At 44.9% G+C, this 21,598-nt stretch overlaps 1 protein-coding gene across 2 annotated transcripts in view; it reads right to left on the reverse strand.

The window, feature by feature from the left end:
- RANBP3 (RAN binding protein 3) overlaps positions 1 to 21,598 on the reverse strand; it is a 92,046-nt gene that overhangs the window by 25,513 nt on the left and 44,935 nt on the right. The window contains exons 3-10 of one of the 2 annotated variants that reach the window (XM_077476293.1): positions 20,557 to 20,593; positions 20,371 to 20,457; positions 15,806 to 15,877; positions 15,489 to 15,554; positions 14,828 to 14,920; positions 14,644 to 14,750; positions 2,513 to 2,632; positions 2,207 to 2,307 (exon numbers count right to left, since the gene is read on the reverse strand). In XM_077476293.1, coding sequence (XP_077332419.1) covers positions 2,207 to 2,307; positions 2,513 to 2,632; positions 14,644 to 14,750; positions 14,828 to 14,920; positions 15,489 to 15,554; positions 15,806 to 15,877; positions 20,371 to 20,457; positions 20,557 to 20,593 — 683 coding nt within the window. The remainder of the gene's footprint in view (positions 1 to 2,206; positions 2,308 to 2,512; positions 2,633 to 14,643; positions 14,751 to 14,827; positions 14,921 to 15,488; positions 15,555 to 15,805; positions 15,878 to 20,370; positions 20,458 to 20,556; positions 20,594 to 21,598) is intronic. The other variant, XM_077476294.1, reaches the window with a different exon arrangement.

Below are 21,598 nucleotides of genomic sequence, written 5' to 3' on the forward strand. Positions count from 1 at the left end.
CTGCAGAGCTCAGCGAGAGCTGATTGAAGAAGGGCATAACAAATCCCCCTTCACACAGCACACAGGAACAGAGCTAAGGCTGTATATCATAGGCTTGTGCATGTGCCGGAAATCCCTTCTCATCACCTTTTCTCTTGGATTTAGGAAAACTTGTCAGTCATGCAGATAGAGGAATGAGACAGCAGAGAGAAATGACACTTAGTGCTGTGACTTGAGACAAGTACACACTATAAAAAAAAAAAAAAAAAAAAAAAAAAAGCCAAAAATCATCATTTCAGAAATCAGTTGAAAATGTACGACTTGGAGCATGGAGATAGAGTATAATAAAACACATCCATACACACACAGTGCGATCCTCACATTTTTGTAAATATATTATATCTTTTCATATGACAACACTGAAGAAATTACACTTTGCTACAATGTAAAAGTAGTGTATACAGCTTGTATAACAGTGTAAATTTTCTGTCCCCTCAAAATAACTCAACCTACAGCCATTAATGTCTAAACCGCTGGCAACAAAAGTGACACCCCTAAGAGAAAAATTTGTAAAATTGTGCCCAAAGTGTCGATATTTTCCAGCACTGCCTTAACCCTCTTGGGCATGGAGTTCACCAGAGCTTCACAGGTTGGCACTGAAGTCCTCTTCCACTCCTCCATGACGACATCACGGAGCTGGTGGATGTTAGAGACCTTGCACTCATCCACCTTCCCTTTGAGGATGCCCCACAGATGCTCAATAGGGTTTAGGTCTGGAGATATGCTTGACCAGCCCCTCACCTTTATTCTCAGCTTCTTTTGCAAGTCATCTTGGAGGGGCGTTTGGAGTCGTTATGTTGGACTACTGCCCTGTGGCCCAGTCTCCGAAGGGAGGGGGATCATGCTCTGCTGCAGAATGTCACAGTACATGTTGGCATTTACGGTTCCCTCAATGAACACCCCAGTGCACTCATGCAGCCCCAGACCATGACACTCCCCACCACCGTGTTTGACTGTAGGCAAGACACACTACTTGTCTTTATATTCCTCACCTGGTTGCCACCACACACGCTTGACACCATCTGAACCAAATAAGTTTATCTTGGTCTCATCGGACCACAGGACATGGTTTCAGTAATCCATGTCCTTAGTCTGCTTGTCTTCAGAAAACGGTTTGCGGGCTTTCTTATGCATCATCTTTAGAAGAGGCTTCTTTCTGGGATGACAGCCATGCAGACCAATTTATTGCAGTGTGCGAGGTATGGATTGAGCACAGATAGGCTGACCCCCCAACCCCTTCAATCTTTGCAGTAATGCTTGCAGCACTCATACGTCTATTTTCTAAAGACAACATCTGAATAGGATGCTGAGCACGTGCATTCCACTTCTTTGGCCAACCATGGCGAGGCGTGTTCTGAGTGGAACCTGTCCTGTTAAACCGCTGTATGGTCTTGGCCACCATGCCAAGACTCCGATTCAGGGTCTTGACAATCTTTTTTATAGCCTAGTCCATCTCTATGTAGAGCAACAATTCTTTTTTTTTCAGATCCTTAAGAGTTCTTTGCCACGAGGTGGCATGTTGAACTTCCAGTGACCAATATGAGAGCGTGAGAGTGACAACACCAAAATTTAAAAACACCTGCTCCCCATTCACACTTGAGACCTTGTAACATGAACGAGTCACATGACACCAGGGAGGGAAAATGGCTAATTGGACCCAATTTGGACATTTTCCCTTAGGGGTGTACTCACTTTTGTTGCCAGCGGTTTATACATTAATGGCTGTGTTAAGTTATTTTGAGGGGATAGCACATTTACACTGTCATACAAGCTGTACACTCACTACTTTACATTGTAGGAAAGGGTCATTTCTTTAGTGCGGTCACATGAAAAAAATATAAAAAAATATTTACAAAAATGTGAGGCGTGTACTCACTTCTGTGAGATACTGTATATCACAAACCGAACAAAAAAAAATGTTTTGAAATGTATGTGGTCTTTACTGGCTCTGATGAAGCTGGCACCTTTTGTGTATTAGAGCCAGCATGGCAGATGCTAAAGCATTTGGGTTTTTAAATACAGGTGTTCTTCAAAAACACATTTTTTCAGGTCTATTTTTAGTCCATAGCTTTTCAAAAATAAAAATAAATATTATAGGCACCCCACCCCCACCACCACACTGCTCGAACGCAAAGCTTTACATTAAGTGCATTCAGAAGGACCTCACCTGGAGCTAATATACTGTAGGAAGTAGTTAGTCTGCGCTGGAGCATCAGCACTCTGTGGGCCAGACTTTTCTCCATCAAGTGAATCATTTACTGCTCCAAGCTATGGGGAAGAAAAAAAAGATTGGGTTTAATGTCTCAGTAAGCAGCTGGTTATATTATAAGGTAGAACTGAACTTTTCTGTAAACGTTAATTCATATAAATAAATGTTTAATAAAATAAATAAAATAAAAAAAGGTGAAAAATAAACGTCGAAAGAACATTCCTTTAAAATATTTTATTAGAAAAGAAAAAACCATAAACTTACTTTTACTCTGTCTCTAAGATTTTGCCCAAAAACAAACGACTGCTGCGAACTTTGCTCCCCTCGCTCTACGCCCTCCGTGGCAAATTTACTAGCAGAAGATTCTGGCTGAGCCTCATTGGCCTAAAGTTGAGAATCAGCGTTAGTAAATTTATCACTCAGTAAAGTCACGAGAGAGCAACTCTTTACAAAAAGGACACAAGATTCACATCGATATCTGCTCCAAAAGAGAACTTTGCTCCCCTCGCTCTACGCCCTCTGTGGCAAATTTACTAGCAGAAGATTCTGGCTGAGCCTCATTGGCCTAAAGATGAGAATCGGCGTTAGTAAATTTATCACTCGGTAAATTCACGCAAAAGCAACGCTTTACAAAAGAGCACAAGATTCACATTGATATCTGCTCCAAAGATCCAAACCAAATGTTTGCTGGAAAAACTGTCTGGTAAACATGCTCCTGAGGGAGGAAGATTGCGGCTTGGGCTTTGTCCATGATTAGACCCAAATACTCCAGACAATATGGGGGCTGGAGAGCAGACTTTGGTAAATTGATTATTTAACCAAATGTTTGAGGAATTGGATAGGGTTAAATGGAAATGCACTAGGGTAGAGCATATAACCCATGCTCTAGGAATACGAATCCTGTACTGTGCGATTACATTTTATGGTAAAACAAAAATCCTATATATTAAACTCCTGATGTCCCCTTCAATGAACTTGTAGAAATTAGATAGTATTAGGTTATATCACCACCTACAGGAGAATTTGAACACTAGCCAAAAAAATAAATAAATAATTGTGTCCGGCCCAGTATAACTTCTCCCAATCAAGCTTCATTTTTGTGAAGAGCAGTACATAAAAAGTACACGAAGAGCAAAATAGATACAGAGGGACCTGCGTCTCTCGCTGAAGTCCAAGAAATAAATTTTGTGGAAAGTACCAGGTACCCACTCCCATTGCCAGTGGAAGTTCACCTCTCTGCCCAGCCTTTTAAAGACATGTCACAGGTCCCAGGAGGAGGAAGATCTTTGCGGCTGGTGGGACCCCTCCAGGCTCCATGCACGCTAGAATTTTTTTTCAAAGCTCCTAGAAGCGGTTATTAGCATTTTCTAGAAGCCAAATAGTTATATCCTATGTGCCAATGCACGCTACTTTAGGCTATTAGCATTTGAGCTAACAGTAACCGAATAAAAAATGTTTTTGTAAGGTTTATTGGAGTGTTTTCCCAGCAGAAATGCTCCTAATAGCGTTTGAGAGAGCTCCTAAACCACTACTACAAAAAGCCATTACCAGCCTAGCTTAAAAAAACGCTAGTGTGCATGGAGCCTTCAAGCCCAATTGAGGGCTGAGAAACTAGAAAGAAAAGGGGGGGGGGGGGGAAGAAGACCCCATACATTAACCGCTAGCTGACCAGCCCCCACAGGTGTACTGCGACAGCATGGCTCGGCTGCGCAAATCGCCGTTATGATACATCGGCAACAAACGGTCACTAGGAGGCGCTTGCGCACGGCTGGAGGCGTGCGCCCCCTCGAGCCGAGAATCGGGGGCTATGTATGTAAACACATAGTTTCCGGTTCTCTGAGCAGTGAACTGACAGATCTTCTGTTCATACAGAGTATTACTGTTAGGACTGTTAGTTTCCCTGCACGGTCCCATCCCCCCTTCAGTTATAACACTCCCTAGGACACCTACTAACCCCTTAACTGCCAGTGACATTTTTACAGTAATCAATGCAATTTTAAATTGCACTGATCGCTGTATTAATGGCAACGGTCCCAAAAATGTGTCAAATTGTCCGACGTGTCCGCTATAATGTCGCAGTCACGGGGGAAAAAAAAAAAAAAAAGCGTGGGGTACCCTCCAAAATCCATACCAGACCATTATCCGAGCATGCAGCCTGGCAGGTCAGGAAAGGGGGGGGGGGGGGGAAGAGGAGAATGGGATGAGTGAGTGCCACCCCAGACCACATGCCCTCAACATGGGGGGGGGGGGGGGGTGTGTGCTCTTCCCGATTCTGGTATGGTCCTGACCTATCAGGCTGCATACTCGGATAAGGGTCTGGTATGGATTTTTGAGGGGGACCACAAGCTGGGCTTTTATTTTACATTTTGGTGTGGGGGCTCCCCTTAAAATCCATACCAAAGGGTCTGGAATGGTCTTTGAGGGGGACCCCATGCTGTTTTATTTCCTTATTTTGCCGTGGGTTCCCCTTCAAGATCCATACCAGACTCAAAGGGCCTGGTATAGATCTGGGGGCAACCCCACGCTGATTTCCCCCCCCCTTCAATTCTGGCATGAAGTTCCCCCTCAAGATCCTCAGAGCACAAATCCCATCCCACAAGTTACATACATAGTAGGTGAGGGGAGAAAAAAAAAAAAAAAGGTTCAAGTCCAACCCATGTGTGCGATTATATGTCAAAGTTGGATCAGTTAAGATGAGGAGTCTGACTTCCATTCAAATCAATGGGCTGAAATAGTGCCTAAGCCGGACCAAAGTAGTGCAGGTAGCATTTTCAAAGTTGGACTAACACAAGTTGGACCAGTTAAGCCAGATCTCATAGGGAACTATTGATTCTGACATGCCATGCGACTTGTGCTCTGGAAGTAAGAGCACATGTTGGACTAGTGTAAACAGACTCCAAGGTGAAAGGCTGAAAAACCATCTTAGAACGTAGTTTCAAGACCATCTTGTCCTTGCGCATAGGACTCAAACTTCTTTACACAATAAGGCCGTAATCTAAGACATACACCTCAGAGTTGATGACAATACATGCAACTTTGAGATGTGAGAGTGGAAACAGGAAAATCCAGATAAAAATAAAAATAAAAAATAGGATTTTTGTACTCGCCGTAAAATCTTTTTCTCTGAAGTTCATTTATGGACACAGCATCTTCATCTTGACTTTAGGGTTATATCGCCCCTTTAAGAGAGGCCTAGGCAGAACATGTTAAAAAAACAGCAAAACTACACAGTACCGCCCAGGGGGCAGTCCTACTGGCTATAATCCCCTACACTGCATCCAGCAGCTCAGTTTGTCAAAAGTCCATCAATGAACTTCAGAGAAAAAGGATTTTACAGTGAGTACAAAAATCCTATTTTCTCTTTCGTTCATTGACGGACATAGCAACTTCATCTTGACGTTAGGGACGCCCCCAAACAGTGTCAAACGAGGGGAGGGAAGAGCAAGAAATTAACTCCACCCATAACAACCAGAGCTCCTCAACGGAGGAGTCGCAACCTTAAATAGCCACCTGCAAAACCTTGCGGCCGAAGCAAGCAGCCAAAGATGCGCTCACATCAACCTTGTAAAATTTTGTGTAAGTGTGAACGGACAACCAGGTCGCCGCCTTAATCACCTGAGAAACCGATGCTTGATGTCGGAAAGCTCAAGGAGGCACCAATTGCCCTGGTAGAATGTGCCGTGACAGGAAACAGTGGCGCCTGCCCCCTTATCGCATAAGCCTGAACCACAATCTGTCTGATTCAAGTGAAATGATGGCAGACGAGACCGACAGGCCCTTCTTCGGACCAGCCACCAATACAAACAGCGAGTCTGACCTCCGAAAAGGAGCCGTAGCAGATAGATACACCCGCAGAGCCTGGACCATGTCCAACGAATGCAAAGCAAGTTCTTTGGGGTGCGACGGCCCAGGACATAAAAGGACAGAAGCACAATGTCTTCATTTAGATGAAAAGCCGAAACAACCTTTGGAAGAAACTAAGGCTGTGGGCGCAGCACCACCTTATCCTTGTGGAGGACCAAGTAGGGAGACATGCATGTCAAGACCGCCAACTCAGAAACCCTCCTGGGAGATGTAACAGCCACTAGAAAAAAACTACTACTTTCTCAGAGTGTCAATAAGGGGGATCTACCCAATTTTTTCAAGCGGTGGATTCTGAAGCACAGAGAGCACCAGATTCAAATCCCACGGAGGCATCGGTGGTCGCACAGGAGGGCCCATATGTCGAACTTTCTGAACAAACGTACTCACCAATGAAAGTTGCCAAGAGTCGCTGAAGACAGCCAAAGCTGATATCTGCCCCTTAATGGTGCGTAAGGCAAGTTTCTGATCCACTCCTCCCAGGATCCTGGAAACTGAGTATGTGCGTGGACGCCACCCCATCGCCTCACACATGGAGATGTAGGCCTTCCACGTACGCTGATAAATCTTCAGAGAAGATTACTTCCGTGCCCTCAGCATAGGAGATTACAGAATCTGACGACCCTGGTCCCTTAGCACCTGGCTTTCAACAGCCATGCCATTACAGCCAGCGACGGTAATTGGAGTGAATAGGATACAAAAATTAGAGAACGAAGAGGATCCTGAGGATGACCAAATAGGAGAGGCGGATCGGGATCGGAAAGATAATTGGGAAGAATGGGATAAGTTTAAAAACTCACTCCTGGAGGTTTAGGATTGAATTTACTAAATGGACCAGAAAAGAAGTCTGGAGAAAGAGGTAGAAATAGGTGATTAAGCGAATGAAATAAGAAGTAGAAGGAAAAGTATTACCTAGATTAACAGGAATATTGGTGTGGGATGCGGGAGGGCTATCTAGATATTTGAATTTTGTAATGTGCGATCTATAATTTTTGTAAGATGTAAGTTTGTAAAAATGAAATAAAGAATAATAAAATAAAAAAAATAAATAAAAAAAGGCCAGCGACAGTAAAGCAGGATGAAGTATTGGACCTTGTGACAGAAGGTCCCCTCGCATCGGCAGCCGCCAAGGAACATCCGCCACCATTCGTACTATGTCGGCGTACCACAGATGCCAATCTGTGGCCATCAGAATCACCGGAATCCCCTCAGCCTCCACTCTGCGAAGCAGACGTGGTTGAAGTTTGAGTGGGGGTGGGGTGAAGGCATAAATCAGCCGATAATGTGTCTGCCGCGTACGTCCAGTGATCTTTTGACTTGGCCACAAACTTCTGTACCTGCCAATTGAGTCGAGAAGCCAGGAGATCCACATCGGGCGTGCCCCACCTTCAGCAAAGGAGCCGACATACATCCAGATGTAGCGACCATTCCCCTTGGTCCAGCATTTGACGACTTAGGTAGTCCGCTTGCCAATTTTCTACGCCCGGAATGTACACTGCCGACAGAGCCAGCATGCGCCGCTCTGCCCACCGCAGGATGCGGGCGACCTCTAGTGCTGCAGCCAAGCTCCTCCTTGATGGGTGGCATACTCCACCGCCGTGGCGTTGTCTGACTGGATCCTGACCGGACGCCCCTGCTACCTCTGTGACCATGTGGAGAGGCACCGTCCGATTGCCCGAAGCTCCAGCACATAGATTGGCAGGTGGGATTCTTCCTGCATCCAGCGACCCTGGGCCCGACTGTACGCCCCAAACTTCCCCCCAACCGGTCAGGCTGGCGTCCGTTGTGGTCACCGTCCAATGAAGAGGAAGGAACGACTTCCCGGATAGAAGGGCCGGCAACCTCAGCCACCAGGAGCAGGGAATCCCAAACTAGCTGGCTCACCCGAATTTGACAATCCAGGGACAACAGAGATTTGGACAGATCTCCTTTTGCAAGACTCGAGTGTAGAATAGAGCATACAGTACCACCTCGAAAGTGGCTATCATGAGACCCAGGACTCGTGTGCAAAAACGCAGCAACGACCACCTGCGGGACACCAACAACTTCACCGCAGCTTGAAGATTCTGCAGCTTGTCCGAAGGGAGAAAGACTCTTGCCTCTGAGGAGTCCAGAAGCAAGCTCAGGCGTTGCGTCGGCACCAACACAGACTTCTGTGGGTTCAGTACCCAACCAAACTCCTGAAGAGTTTGCATGGCGATTGCCACATCCTCCCTTAAGTCTGAGGCGGAAGCTGCCCTCAGAAGGGAGGTCGCCCAGGTAACCCACAATTGCGATCCCTCGCTGCCTTAGAAAAGAATTGGGGCTAGCGCCTTGGTGAAGGCCCTCGGTGCCGACACCAGGCCAAAAAGGGAGGAGAGCTACAAATAGCTAGTGCTCATCCCCAGCCGCAAATTGAAGAAACCTCTGATGTCCAGGGACGCCAGAAAATCCCCCTGATGGAGTGCAGCGACCACTGAGCGAACAGATTCCATCCTGAACCTTTGTACTCTCACAAAGCTATTGAGGGCCTTGAGATCTGAAACCTTTCCAACATCGGTACAGGCACTATCACCCCGCTCAGCAGCAGGTCTTGTACTGCCCCGAACAGTGCTTCCAGACGAGTCGGAAGAAGATGAAGGTTGGAGGGGAAAAAAAAAAAAAAAACACTATCTTGTATCCTGATGAAACCAGTTCACAGACCCACTGGTCGGAAAGTAGGACGGTCCAACGAGCTGCACACTCCTGAAGGCAACCCCCCACCCGAGAGTCGGGCGGGGGCAAACCTTTATGCGGTAACTGATTTGCTCGCAGGCTTGTTCGGCTTGCGAAACCAGGGATGCTTTTGTCCCTCAACGGGCACCTCGTCGGACTGAGAAAGCTTACCTGCCGACCCGCTTCTGAGTGGAAAAGGAGGACCCTTGCCTACGGCGTGGCTCCTTACCTTTCCTGGACTGCCAGAGCAAAGTACTCTTACCCCCAGTAACATTCTTAATACTGTCATCCAGCGAGGCTCCAAATAGCCTCTCGCCCTGGAAGGGCAAATCCGCCGGTGCTTTCTTAGATGCCTGGCCTGCAGACCGGCATTTCAGCCAAATCAGGCAACGTAGCATTACTGCTGATACTGATACAGCTCTAGAGTGCAAGGGAGCTGTATCTAAGGCCGCATCACAGACATAGTTAATGCCCTGCACCAACTGGTCCGCCAGCGCCACGCAGACCGGGGAAGCCTGTAGCTTCTCCAACTCACAGTGCAACAATTTAGCCCATTCAGTAAGCGTCTGTGACACCAGTGCCGTGGCCAACACTGGCCGCAATGCTGACTCCACCACTGTAAATATGGACTGGGCCACCGTCTCGGCCCTCCTGACAGCAGGGTCCTTGAAAGCAGGGGTCCCCTCCATCACAATCATGTTTACCTTATTTAACCTGGATACCGCAGGGTCTACAATCGGAGATGTCCATTTTTTCAGGAAACTCCTCAAAAGGGGTAACGCACTGCCATACGTTTTTCGGGGGTAGTTGCCCCCGCTGTATCCTCCATCTTTAGGGTATCCCGCACTGCTGTGATAAGTGCTCCTAAAAATCGCTTTTTCCTGTGCTGACCCGGATACCGAGTCATTCTCACTGTCCGAACGGTCCTGGTCCTCTGACATGTCAGAACAGGGGCCACCTGTCACAGCGGGGCCAGAGTCCGAATTAGCGCTTTCCTTAGACTGTGGGGACGTTTTATTACCCCCTTGCGCCCGCATGCCGCCTCCACCCTGGCAACAAAGGCCTCCAGGACCGCCGACAGAGCATCCATAGGCACAGAACCGGGATGTCTGGGGGAGAAACGCCAGCTTCTGACGCCATACTGACCCACACTCGCCTATCACCACTTAGGGACCCAAGGCAAGATACAAAAAAAACGTCCACCCTCCTAGCTGCCACAGACTGGGAGGACCCCCGCAGGACTCACAACCCTGACCCAGGTACTGCGCTTTGCTGCTGCTGTCCGCTCTCCCCAGTGTCAGCCACGAGGTGATCTGTAAAATAGTGCTGTTCTAGAAGCAAACAAGCACCCAGCGATAGAGGCAAAATAAGCTGAGGCTACTAGAAAATGGCCGCCTACCGCCTCAGCAAAAAACATCTGAGGGTGCCGGACTTCTAGAAAATGGCCAAGAGTTGAAAAAACTAGCGGGGGCTGCGGAGCCTCCCCACATGGCATTCACACCAACACACCCCACTTTGGCCCAGAAACAGGGAAGAGGATGAGCGGAATCCCAACAGCCAGCGCAGCCCCCTGAGCACCCCCTGGAGGACCGCCGGCCAGGTATGTGCATGGCACCCCCCCCCATTTGTCCAGTCACACAGCGGCACATAGCATGGGGGGGGGGGGGGGGGAAGGGAGAGAAGAAAGGGAGAGTGAGAGAGCCCCCAGTTGACCTCCCAGGGATTGCCCAGCTGCTCCATCCTGCCGAGAGAGACGGAACCATACTTACCCCTCCTGTAGGGACCACTGGACGCATTCCACGGACAGACCCATGACCCGAGCAGTACGGGGAGGCTTTTGGCCATGGCACACTGACACAGAAAGCAGCAGCCCGGTTATATGTGTGCCCCGGAGCATACAGCTCGCCGGCCACCCCTGGATCAGACGGGGCATGTCGTGGCTGACCCAGCACATAGCTAAGGCCTGCTCACGCTCGATGGCCAGGCTGGGAAGACTACCAGGCTCTATATTATGCCGCCTGTCACCCAGCCTGGCTGTTGATTGTAGATCACAGGAATCAAAAATGCAGAAAAAAGAAAAAAATTCCCAGGACCAATGGTCCCACTGGGAGCCAGGTCCTTCTACACCAGGCACAAAAAAACTGAGCTGCTGCAGGGGCTGGTCTGAAGAAGGGCTTGGCGGTCTCGTCGGCCACCATTTCTTGTGGATCAGACAGATTGTGGTTCAGGCTTATGCGATAAGGGGGAGGGCGCCTCCCTTTCCTGTCACGGCACATTCTACCAGGGCAACTGGTGCCTCTTGGGCTTTCCAACATCAAGTGTCTGTTTCTCAGGTGCTTAAGGCAGAAGACCTGGTCATCCGTTCACACTTTCACAAAATTTTACAAGGTAGATGTGAGCGCATCTTCGGATGCTTGCTTCGGCCGCAAGGTTTTGTAGGCGGCTGTTTAAGGTTGCAACTCATACATGAGGCGCACTTGTTGTTATGGGTGGAGTTATTTTCTTGCTGTTCCCGCCCCTTGTTTGACACTGCTTGGGGACGTCCCCAAGGTCAAGATGAAGATGCTGTGTCCGTCAATGAACTAAAGAGAAAAAAGGATTTTTGTACTCACTGTAAAACCCTTTTCTCTGAAGTTCATTGACGGACACAGCACCCACCCCTCCTATTTATGTTTGTACGGCTTTTGACGCACTGAGCTGCTGGATGCAGTGTGAGGGGTTATAGCCAGTAGGACCGCCCCCCCCTGGGCGGTACTGTGCAGTTTTGCTGTTAACATGTTCTGCCTAGTCCTCTCCTAAAGGGGCAATACAACCCTAAGGTCAAGATGCTGTGTCCGTCAACGAACGAAAGAGAAAGTTGGTTTTTGAAGTGCAGAAAAAAATAAATAAAAAAAAAAATAAAAAAAAAGTATGTATGTATAATATCTCCAGATCCCACAGGGTTACAGAAAAGCCAAAATGAGACATCCTGTATAGAAGTGTTTTTTTCTCCTTAATGCAATCTACCCCTATCTCCACACAGACTTCTGGTTGCTCCCCGACTTTTGTTCACGTATGCTACTTCCATGGCATTTTTGCTTTTATGGGGGCGAATAAAAGATTTGCTTGATATTGACTGAACAATCTGCCTTTGGACTTTGCTTACTGCACCAGCCTGCAGTACCCACCTATAGTGTTTGGCTGAGTGTACTGAAGTAAAATCTGTTTCCGTATAGACAGGAACTGTGCCGTGGCCCTGGACCCAGAAAACACTCCATGGCCAACATAATACACTCAGAACTAAAAAGCATCACAATGCAGAACCCAGTGCCCAAGGGTCCCATCCCAGGCTAACCCCACAGTCATCTAGTCCAGCAGGGTTTGGGTACAGCCTACAGACAAAACGCCAAGCTGGATAGTGGTTTATAGAGAATGGCTCAAGCACCTTGTAGAGAAATCTTGACTGAACAAGGGTAACCTTCACTGAAGAGAAAAATAGCTAGCAAAAAGGAACAACCACCAACCATTCCGACATCCCAGAAACTTGCAAAAAAACAAAACAAAACTAAGGCATACTGGAAGATGGTGATATTATACTGGGCTTGTCACCATAATTATCATAGTTTGCCAATGCCCAAATCCTCCTGTCGATAGCAGTATAACTTAATGGAATTCTTGTGTCCCAGAATGAACTAGAAAAACATTGGGGTTAATTCACCAAGTTAAATAACTGCAAATAAAATGCGGTAAAATAATGCATACACAATTAATTTAGCGTTAAATAACAAATGCGGTATTTTTTAAGATAGTTTATGAACTACTGCATTTTCTCATACAGTAATTTATCGTGCGTGTCGGCAGTTAAGGGTTATTTAACCACTTAATCCCCTAACCATTTTGCAGGCCAAAGACCAGAGCACTTTTTGCGATTCAGCACTGTGCCGCTTTAACTGACAATTGTGTGGTCGTATGACGTGGCTCCCAAACAAAATTGACATCATTTGATCACCCCTGTGGTTTTTATTTTTTGCAAAAAAAAAAAAAGGCGTCAATTTTGGGGAAAAAAAATAAAAAACATTTTTTTCCCCTCATTTAAAGGCTGACACGTATTCTTCTACATTTTTAGGTTAAACAAAAAATAAATAAATTGCAATAAGCAATTGATTGGTTTGCGCAAACGTTATAGCGTTGATAAAAAATGCCTTTAAAACCATCTCTTATTTTGTAAATATATTTTTTATACTAGTAATCAGCGATTTTTATCATGACTGCCACATTATGGAAGACACGTCAGACATTTGCACCGATTCCTGTGTAAATTACACTGGCAGGAAAGGGGTTAACCACTAGGTGGCAGTGAAGGGGTTCAATGAAGCCTGGGGAGTGTTTCTAACTGTAGGGGGGGGGTGTGGCTGTGTATGACACGTGACCGATTTCTGCTCCCATCACAAGCAGCAGAGATCAGCGATACTGTCACTAGGCAGAACAGGGAGATGCTTGTTTACATTAGCATCTACCCGTTCTTCCTCCCCGTGAGACAATTGCAGGTATCCCTGCGGCGTTAGAGTTTGCGGGACCCGTGATCAGACTCACGGAGGTCCTGACCGACACGTGATGGCACGGCAGCAAATTTAAAGGGACGTACCTGTACGCCCATTTGCCTATCCATGCCATTCTGCCAACGTACATCGCTGTGTGCCGGTTGGCATGTGGTTAAGGTAATTTCCTTGTAGCACTTTATATATGTTTGTTTATTTTTTATTTGCAAAAAAATATTTTTTAATTTAACATTTTTTACAGTAATCTGTATTTGGAGGCATTGAAATTTTAACTACCTTCACAAATTTAGGTTTCCTGATGCTTGGTGTCTATCATGTGGATCGGTTGCCTGAAAATAGCTGTGAAAAAGTTATCAGATCCTCTTCTTTTTTTTTATAACAAACCTATTATACTTGCTTCCACTGTGCAGTTTGTTTTGCCCAGAGTTGCCCCAAACCTCATCTTCTAGGGTCCCCCGGCGGCACTCGCAGCTCCTCCTGGCATCTGGAAACCTCCTAGGAGAAGCTGTTGGCTCCCGCTGCTGTCAGTCAAATGCAGAGAACCCCAGCCAGAGAGGTAAAGCACATCTTTTACACACACACACACACACACAGAGAGATAGAGATAATAGAGATAATGGAGATAGAGATAATAGAGACACACACACACACACACACACACACACACACACACAATATATATATAAAAATATAAAGTACTTGTTAAACTTCAGCCGATGTTTGCATTTAATTTGCACTGCATGTTGTGCTTTTTTTGATTTAATAGAAGGGCAGTATTGCGACCCTTTCTGTGGGTGGAATAGTACCCCTTCCTGAGGGTGCTCTCTGGGTGGAATTAGGCCACTTTCTGTGGGTTTAATTAGGCTCTCGCTTACAGCGCGATTTTTTTGTGACATTTATCGACTTTTTTTTCTTCTTTTCCCCGTTGTTTACCGCAACGTTTATAGATTTTTTTTTTATGAATTGGACTTTATTTACCACCTGCAATAATTCATGCAAATGAGTAATACGATACCCTTACCGCATGCAATAAAGCTTAGTCAATTGACCCCATTGTCCAAGTCGGGTCTGTTTTTCAAATTATGATTGTTTCTGCACTGCACTGAGCTAAGCTAAAAATGTATACATTGACAGCCACAAGTCTTGCTACTGAATGGCTAGTTTTAAAGGCAAATTTGTAAAAAATAAATAAATAAATAAAACCTGTCACGTTAGTTATTGTAAAAAATAAAACATTGTGAAACAATCATGAAAAAAAAAAAAAAAAAAAAGCATATGCTCGCAATTTAAAAGACAACTTACTTTATCAGAGGTAAGTGTTGGGGCAGCTGCACTTAAAATCGGTTTATTTGGGGATGATACACACGACTCAGAGGACACACTGATGCCATTTGTCCCACTGTTGAAAACTGTAGAACATAAGAATATCCGTGAGATATTTAAATTCATCTCAGAGTAGCAGATGTTAGACAACACTCATACTAACACTGTGGTGAGAAAGCCTTCGGCTGTGGGGCCTGTAACACTGCTGGACGTAGCACACTGCGCTGTTGTTCCTTAGGTTTCTGGCTGGGGAGTCCTAAAATGTGCAAAGCAAGATATTAATAAAATAAATTAATTAAAAAAAACACGCATATAGTGATAATCAATACAGCAATTAATTGCACCTAGCATTAAAATGCACTTGATGTCACAGAAACATATTTAGACAGATAGGTGCTGTAATGGCTTGATTTCCATAAGCTTACCTCTACCTGTTGAAGCAGTTGTGCAGTGTGCCCAAATATGACTTAGCAGTTCAATAGACACCAGAGTTGAGTCTGACCATGCTTCCCAGCGGACTGTCATCTAACAGACCTGGTCAGACACATTCACTCTTTTCATCAGCACTACAAAAGTTTGTGATGGGTAGTGTTGCTGTTCATTATCTAAAAATTATCTAAAACTATAAATCTCTCTCTCAAAAAATAAAAAAAAATGGTGAATGACTTCAAAACAGACTTTCAAACATTCCATTGAAAAAGAAAACTAAAATATATATTTTTTTAAACGTTTAGCTTATGAATATGGACACAACAGACATAAATATTAAATACAAAACAAATGAGGTAAAACTATGTGTTTGAGAACACAAAATTAATAAATACCTGCACTGGGAGCTTGTCCATGAATTAACGTAGGTGGTTTTAGCCTAAACCCACTGGCTTTTTCCTCTAAAAAGATATCAGTTGCTTAGTTATCAGCAAGATCTCATTTAATAGGATAGAAAATATATTGGTTTATTTAATTTTCATAAAGATAGATGTAGATATTACCACACAATATTCGTGTAAAGAGAACCTAAGGGTTTATGCTATTGTTCCATATTTCACAAGATCCAGCACGCATAATACAAAGCTTTCAACGCAGTTGTCATTTTCTTACAGTCTCCTACCAATTATAAATCAGATGTGAATCAACTTACCTGGTTCTGAATCTGAGTTACCAGTGGAGGGCTGACAGAAGCTGGATGGCATGAAGACATTGTTCTTTGTCACTGTAGGCAAACAGATTTCAGATAATTCAGTTATAAGTTTTTAAAGCAAATAGCAAACATGCATATATGCCCAGCTTTTAATGCTCTATTTTAGAGGAGCCTGCCTTAACTACCATTAGAGCTAGATTGCTTAAAAAATACACTGAAAATATGTTGTGTCCTTCGGTTAAAAAGATTTAAAAAATGGCTTTGCAACACCGACAAAGCAGGACTAGCGTCCACCACAGCACATTGAACGTGAAGAGAATTGGAGCAGTGGCCGTTACGGACCAGCTAGAAAACTGGAATTAAAAAAGAGACGTGTGGGAATTCAAGAAAAAATATACATACTTACCTGCTGCAGCTGACCCCTGCCAGCTCTAAGCCTAAGCAATCATGTGATCGCTCAGTTCTCAGGTCCACTCTGAGCAGAGAGGCAGAATCTGCACTTCCTTGGGTATCAAAAGTTGCCCCTTCCACACATTTTTAATAGCTGATTTGGCCTATTATAGCGGTATGTCATGAGGAAGCAGGCATGTTCGGACACTAAGGCACAGTGTTGGGGCTTTGCATAATCAAAATTGCTTTATATTCAGGTACTGAAAGTTGCTCTGGCTATGTAAAAAGTAACTATAGGTGCCAACACAATATACTCAGCAGCAAATGTTTTTTATTTTTTGCTCGAAAAGGACTTAGAAAAAAAAAATAAAAAAAATAAAAAGAAGTGTTTTGGGGGCTCTAACAGTCTAGAGAATAAAATGGCGGTCGTTACAATACTTTGTCACACCGTATTTGCGCAGCATTCTACTTCTACTTATTACATACTTTTACGTTGCTACTTTGAAGTAGAAGATAAAACAGCGGCGGGCGGTTGAGAAATGGTTAAAGCGACAGTCAATATAAAAGTACAACATGCAGTGCACATATACAGTATAGCTGTGCAGGGCTTTGAGTGAAGCCTAGCAGAGGAGAAGGGAGCTGGAAGTGCTCTGGGGTCTCAGCTCACAGCCTACAATGATCATAGTACAGTCAACCACACTAAGACCCTTCAAACTGAGGCCGTTTTCAGGCATTTTAGCGATAGAAATAGCCTCTAAATAGCGCCTGAAAACTGCCTCCCATTCATTTTAATGTGACTTTTCACACTTGGTTGGTGCTCTTGCGTTAGGAAAAGTCCTGCAAGCAGCATCTTTTGGGCGGTTTGGGAGTGCTGTATACAGTGTTCCCAAAATGCCCTGCCCATTGAAATGAATGTGCAGCGCTACCAAAGTGCTTCAGAAGCGCTGCAACATCGGCGCTTTTAACCCCTTCTTTGGGGTTAAAACTGCTCTAAGAGCCTAAAATGAGCGGCTCTTTCGCGCCAACGCAACCGCATCTCAGTGTGAAAAGGGGTCTAAGGCTCCATTTTCCACTAGTATGACTTGTCATGCGACTTTGTGTCATAGCCTATTGATTTCAATGGCACCTGTTCACATGTATGCAACTTTAAAAATCAGCGGCTTTGAAAGGGTGCCTGCAACTACTTTGATGCGACTTTGATCCAGAGAATGTAAAGTCACATTAAAGATGCACTCTAAATCGTGCAAATTTTAGTTTCTTGGAGCGTTGTTCGTAGCTAGTAGGAATAGACGATCTGTCTCTACTCTCCTCACAGAACAGGGATTTGTCCCACACACGTCCCGTGTTCTGGTTCTCGCGCTCGTAACCGCCGGCCATCCACATCAGTTCCCCCGCCGTGCAGCGGGCAAGCCTGCTATAGGCATTTAAAGGCCCGATGTACAGCTACGACGGTTCGTGCCGACCTGCCGCAGTAGGACGATAGTGGCTGGTCGCAAGTGGTTAATAAGGCTCCATGCACAGTAGCTTCTAGAAGCTATTTTTTCCTGCTCCTACAAGCTAAAATAAAATAGTGTTATCATATGTGTCCATGCACACTACCTTAGACCATTAGCATTTTGAGCTTCAGCGTCTAGGAGCAGAAAAAAATAAATAAATTGTTTTTGTAGCGTTTTATAGCATTTTTCCAGCAGAAAAAGAAAAATGCTGAATTCTCCCAACTGCTTCTAAATGCTCCTAACAGCTATTAAAAAACGACCAAAAAGCTACCAACAGCTTTTTCTTATTCTTGTACTGAAAAACGCTAATAAAATGCTAATGCTCTTAACTGCTCCTAAAAGCTACTAAATACTGCTAGAAGCTGGGGACAAAAACGCGATTATCAGCATTTTTCATCCATTTCATTCATTTGTTTTCAACACAATGTTGTGCACTTATACAAAATTTCTAACATACAGCATGTACACAACAAAAATTACACCCCAAATATATTCCGCTACTCCTTCCGAGTATAACGATACCAAACGTGTGAGACTTTTACAGCTTGGCCACATACAGAGGTCCAACATGCTGGGAGCATCGTCAGGTGTTCTAGGGGCACACATTTCAAATCTAATTTGACTACCTATTACACTTTGTGGCACTGATGGGCACTGTAGTGGCATGGATGTGGCACAGATTAGAACTGATTAGGCATGGCTGAGCATGAATGGCTGAGGCTGGAATGGGCACAGAGCAGCAATGTGGGCACTAAACATCCAGCCCACAACGTTACTGCAACTGATCTTTCCCCCTCTCCTCTCACACTGTACCGATCAGTACGGAGAGTGGAGAGATGAACCGGGCATGCACGGCTTGTTTACAACTGATTGCTCTATCAATCCTAAAAAACACTAAATGCAGCCACCACAGGATTAGTAGTGCAATATATTATATCTTGTTTTGGAGTTTAACCACTTCAGCCCCGGAGTATTTGGCTGGCCAAAGACCAGAGCACTTTTTGCGATTCGGCACTGCGTCGATTTAACGGACAATTGCGCAGGCGTGCGACGTGGCTCCCAAACAAAATGGACGTCCTTTCCCCCCCCACAAATAGAGATTTCTTTTGGTGGTATTTGATCACCTCTGCGTTTTTTTTATTTACTTTAGCTATAAAGGGGGGGGTGACAATTTTGAAATAAAAATGCAAAATTTTACCTTTTGCTATAAATCTCCCCAAAAATTATCAGTTTAGGCCGATATCTATTCGTCTACAAATTTTTGTTAAAAAAAATAAATAAAATAGTCTACAAAATATGGGATAGTTGTATGGCATTTTTATTCTATTTTTACTGGTAATGGCGGGATTCCTGTGTAAAATGACACTGGCAGGGAAGGGGTTAACCACTAGGTGGCAGTGAAGGGGTTAAGTGAGCCTGGGAGTGTTTCTAACTGTGAGGGGGTGTGGCTGTGTCTGATGTCACTGATTTCTGCTCCAATCACAAGGAGCAGAGATCAGCGACACCGTCACTAGGCAGAACAGGGAGATGCTTGTTTACATTAGCATCTCCCCGTTCTACCTCCCCCTGAGACGATTGCGGGTATCCCTGCGGCGTTCAAGTCCACGGGACCCATGATCAGACTCACGGAGGTCCCGAACGGCACGGCGGCAAATTTAAAAAGGGACATACCTGTACGCCCATTTGCCTATCCGTGCCATTCTGCCGACGTACATGGTCGGTTGGTGGTTAAGGTAATTTCCTTGTAGCACTTTATATGATACGTTTGTTTATTTTTCATTTGCAAAAAGCAATTTTGGGACCATTCACATTTATATGGCAATCAGTGCGATTAAAAATGCACCGATTACTGTGTAAATGTGACAGGCAGTGAAGGGGTTAAAACTAGGTGGCGCTGTAGGGGTTAAGTGTGCCCTAGGGAGTGATTCTAACTGGGGAGGCTGGGCGCGACACATCACTGATCAGCGCTCCCGATCACAGAGAGAGCTGATCAGTGACACGGTCACAAGGCAGAGCGGGGAGATGCTTGTTTACATCAGCATCTCCCCGTTCTTCCTTTCCAAGAGGCGATCGTGGGTATGCCCGTGGACAGAGTCCGCGGGATCTGCTATTGGTCTCACAGAGCTAGCTAGCCAAGCCTCGCGAGATCACGTACAGTAACATGGATTTTGCACAGTGGAGCCAGCCTGCCGCAGTAAAACTGCGGCGGCTGGTCCGCAAGGAGGTCAGTAGTACTTCAAAAGAAACAGAATACACTTTCATTCTATAACATCAGCATTGTAATAGCAACACAGGCAATAGTTATTTTTGAGAAATACATTTATTTGCAAATTCTTCTTTCATGTCAAAGCTGCTGGTCATTTCTATTCACAACTTCCTGGATTCCCATCATACTTTGCAGCTTCTCCTCTGCTGTTTACATTCCATTTTCTATTTGCAAACTAAACCCCTGTTTAACACAAACCGTTAGACAGGACAATTTGGTTGGTTGCAGGCAAGTTGAACTGGGAGTTTTCTTTTTGTTTTTGTTTTGTAAAAAATAATTGTAATACAATGTAGTAATTAATATATTATTTTACATTTTAATCTGGATTTACTTACATTCTAAACGTCACAACTGTACAATCCTGTCGCAGGTTTTACATTCATAAAACATGGTGATTAACCAGTAAATTATACCTGACTGAGAAGGTGGAAACTGTGAAAAGGATGATGTCCGTTCTCTTTTTGGTGGAGGGCAATAACTTCCATCCTCTTTATCAGAATCTAAAGCAGAGAAGTCAGTGTAAGGATTGAAATTTTTCATGCTATAAACTAAAACGTTGGCAGCATGAACATTTTGAGCAATAAGCCATCTTGTCTTACCATCACCTTGTTCTGGACTGGATCCCTCTGCAGACCTCTACAATGGGACAGTAGAGAGATTATAACAAAACAGTTGTACATTTTTACTCAAACTACATTTCTTCAAAAGAAGTCTCAAATATAACAAGACAAAATAAATCAAATTTTCATATGCACCGCATCCCCCCCCCCCCACACACAAAAATGCTTTTGTAAGCGAAGAATTATAATAAAATATTTGACTGCCCTAAAAGCGGACCTTCAGTAATTTTTTTTAATCTTTCCATCTATTAAATCTTTTGCCCTTGTGGTTTTAACTTTACTGGCGCAAAAAATTTTTTATACGATCCAAATACCTTATACAGCCCACTTCCTCTTGTCTGGTAAGAAGCCTAGGGTAAAGACATCGTGCACAGCTCTCTCACTAACTACTGCCACCTAGTGGTTAACCCCTTCACTGCCAGTGTAATTTACACAGGAATCAGTGCATTTGTATAGCACTGATTGCTGTATAAATGACAATGGCCCCAAAAATGTGTCTGCCATAAAGAGGGATTCCACCAAAAAAAAAAAAAAAAATATTAAAAGCCAGCAGCTATAAATACTACAGCTGCTGACTTTTAATAAATGGACACTCACCTGTCCCGGGTTCCACCGATGCCGGCAGCCGAGGCCGATCGATCGCTCGGCTCTCAGCTGCTGCCGCCACCATTCTAGGTGAGGGAATCAGGAAGTGAAGCGAATCGGCTTCACTTCCCGGCTCCCTAGTGCGCATGCGCGAGTCGCGCTGCGCAATAGGAATTGTCCGCGCTGTCACTGGGACCCGTGTGTGTCCCAGCAGACAGCGCGGCAGGGCAGGAAATGGCGTAGACTCCCACGGGAGTCTATGCCCGGAAGTGGGTGTAAATACCTGTCTTTGACAGGTATCTCCACCCCCCTCCCCCCCTGAAAGGTGTCAATTGTGACACCGGAGGGGGGGGGAGGGATCCGATCAGCGGAGGTTCCACTTTAGGATGGAATCCCGCTTAATGTCGCAGTCACAATAAATATTGCTGATCGCCGC

The sequence above is a fragment of the Lithobates pipiens genome, unplaced genomic scaffold, assembly GCF_037356315.1.
Source record: "Lithobates pipiens isolate NorthernLeopardFrog02 unplaced genomic scaffold, aLitPip1_a1.2 Scaffold_13, whole genome shotgun sequence".
NCBI lineage: Eukaryota > Metazoa > Chordata > Amphibia > Anura > Ranidae > Lithobates > Lithobates pipiens.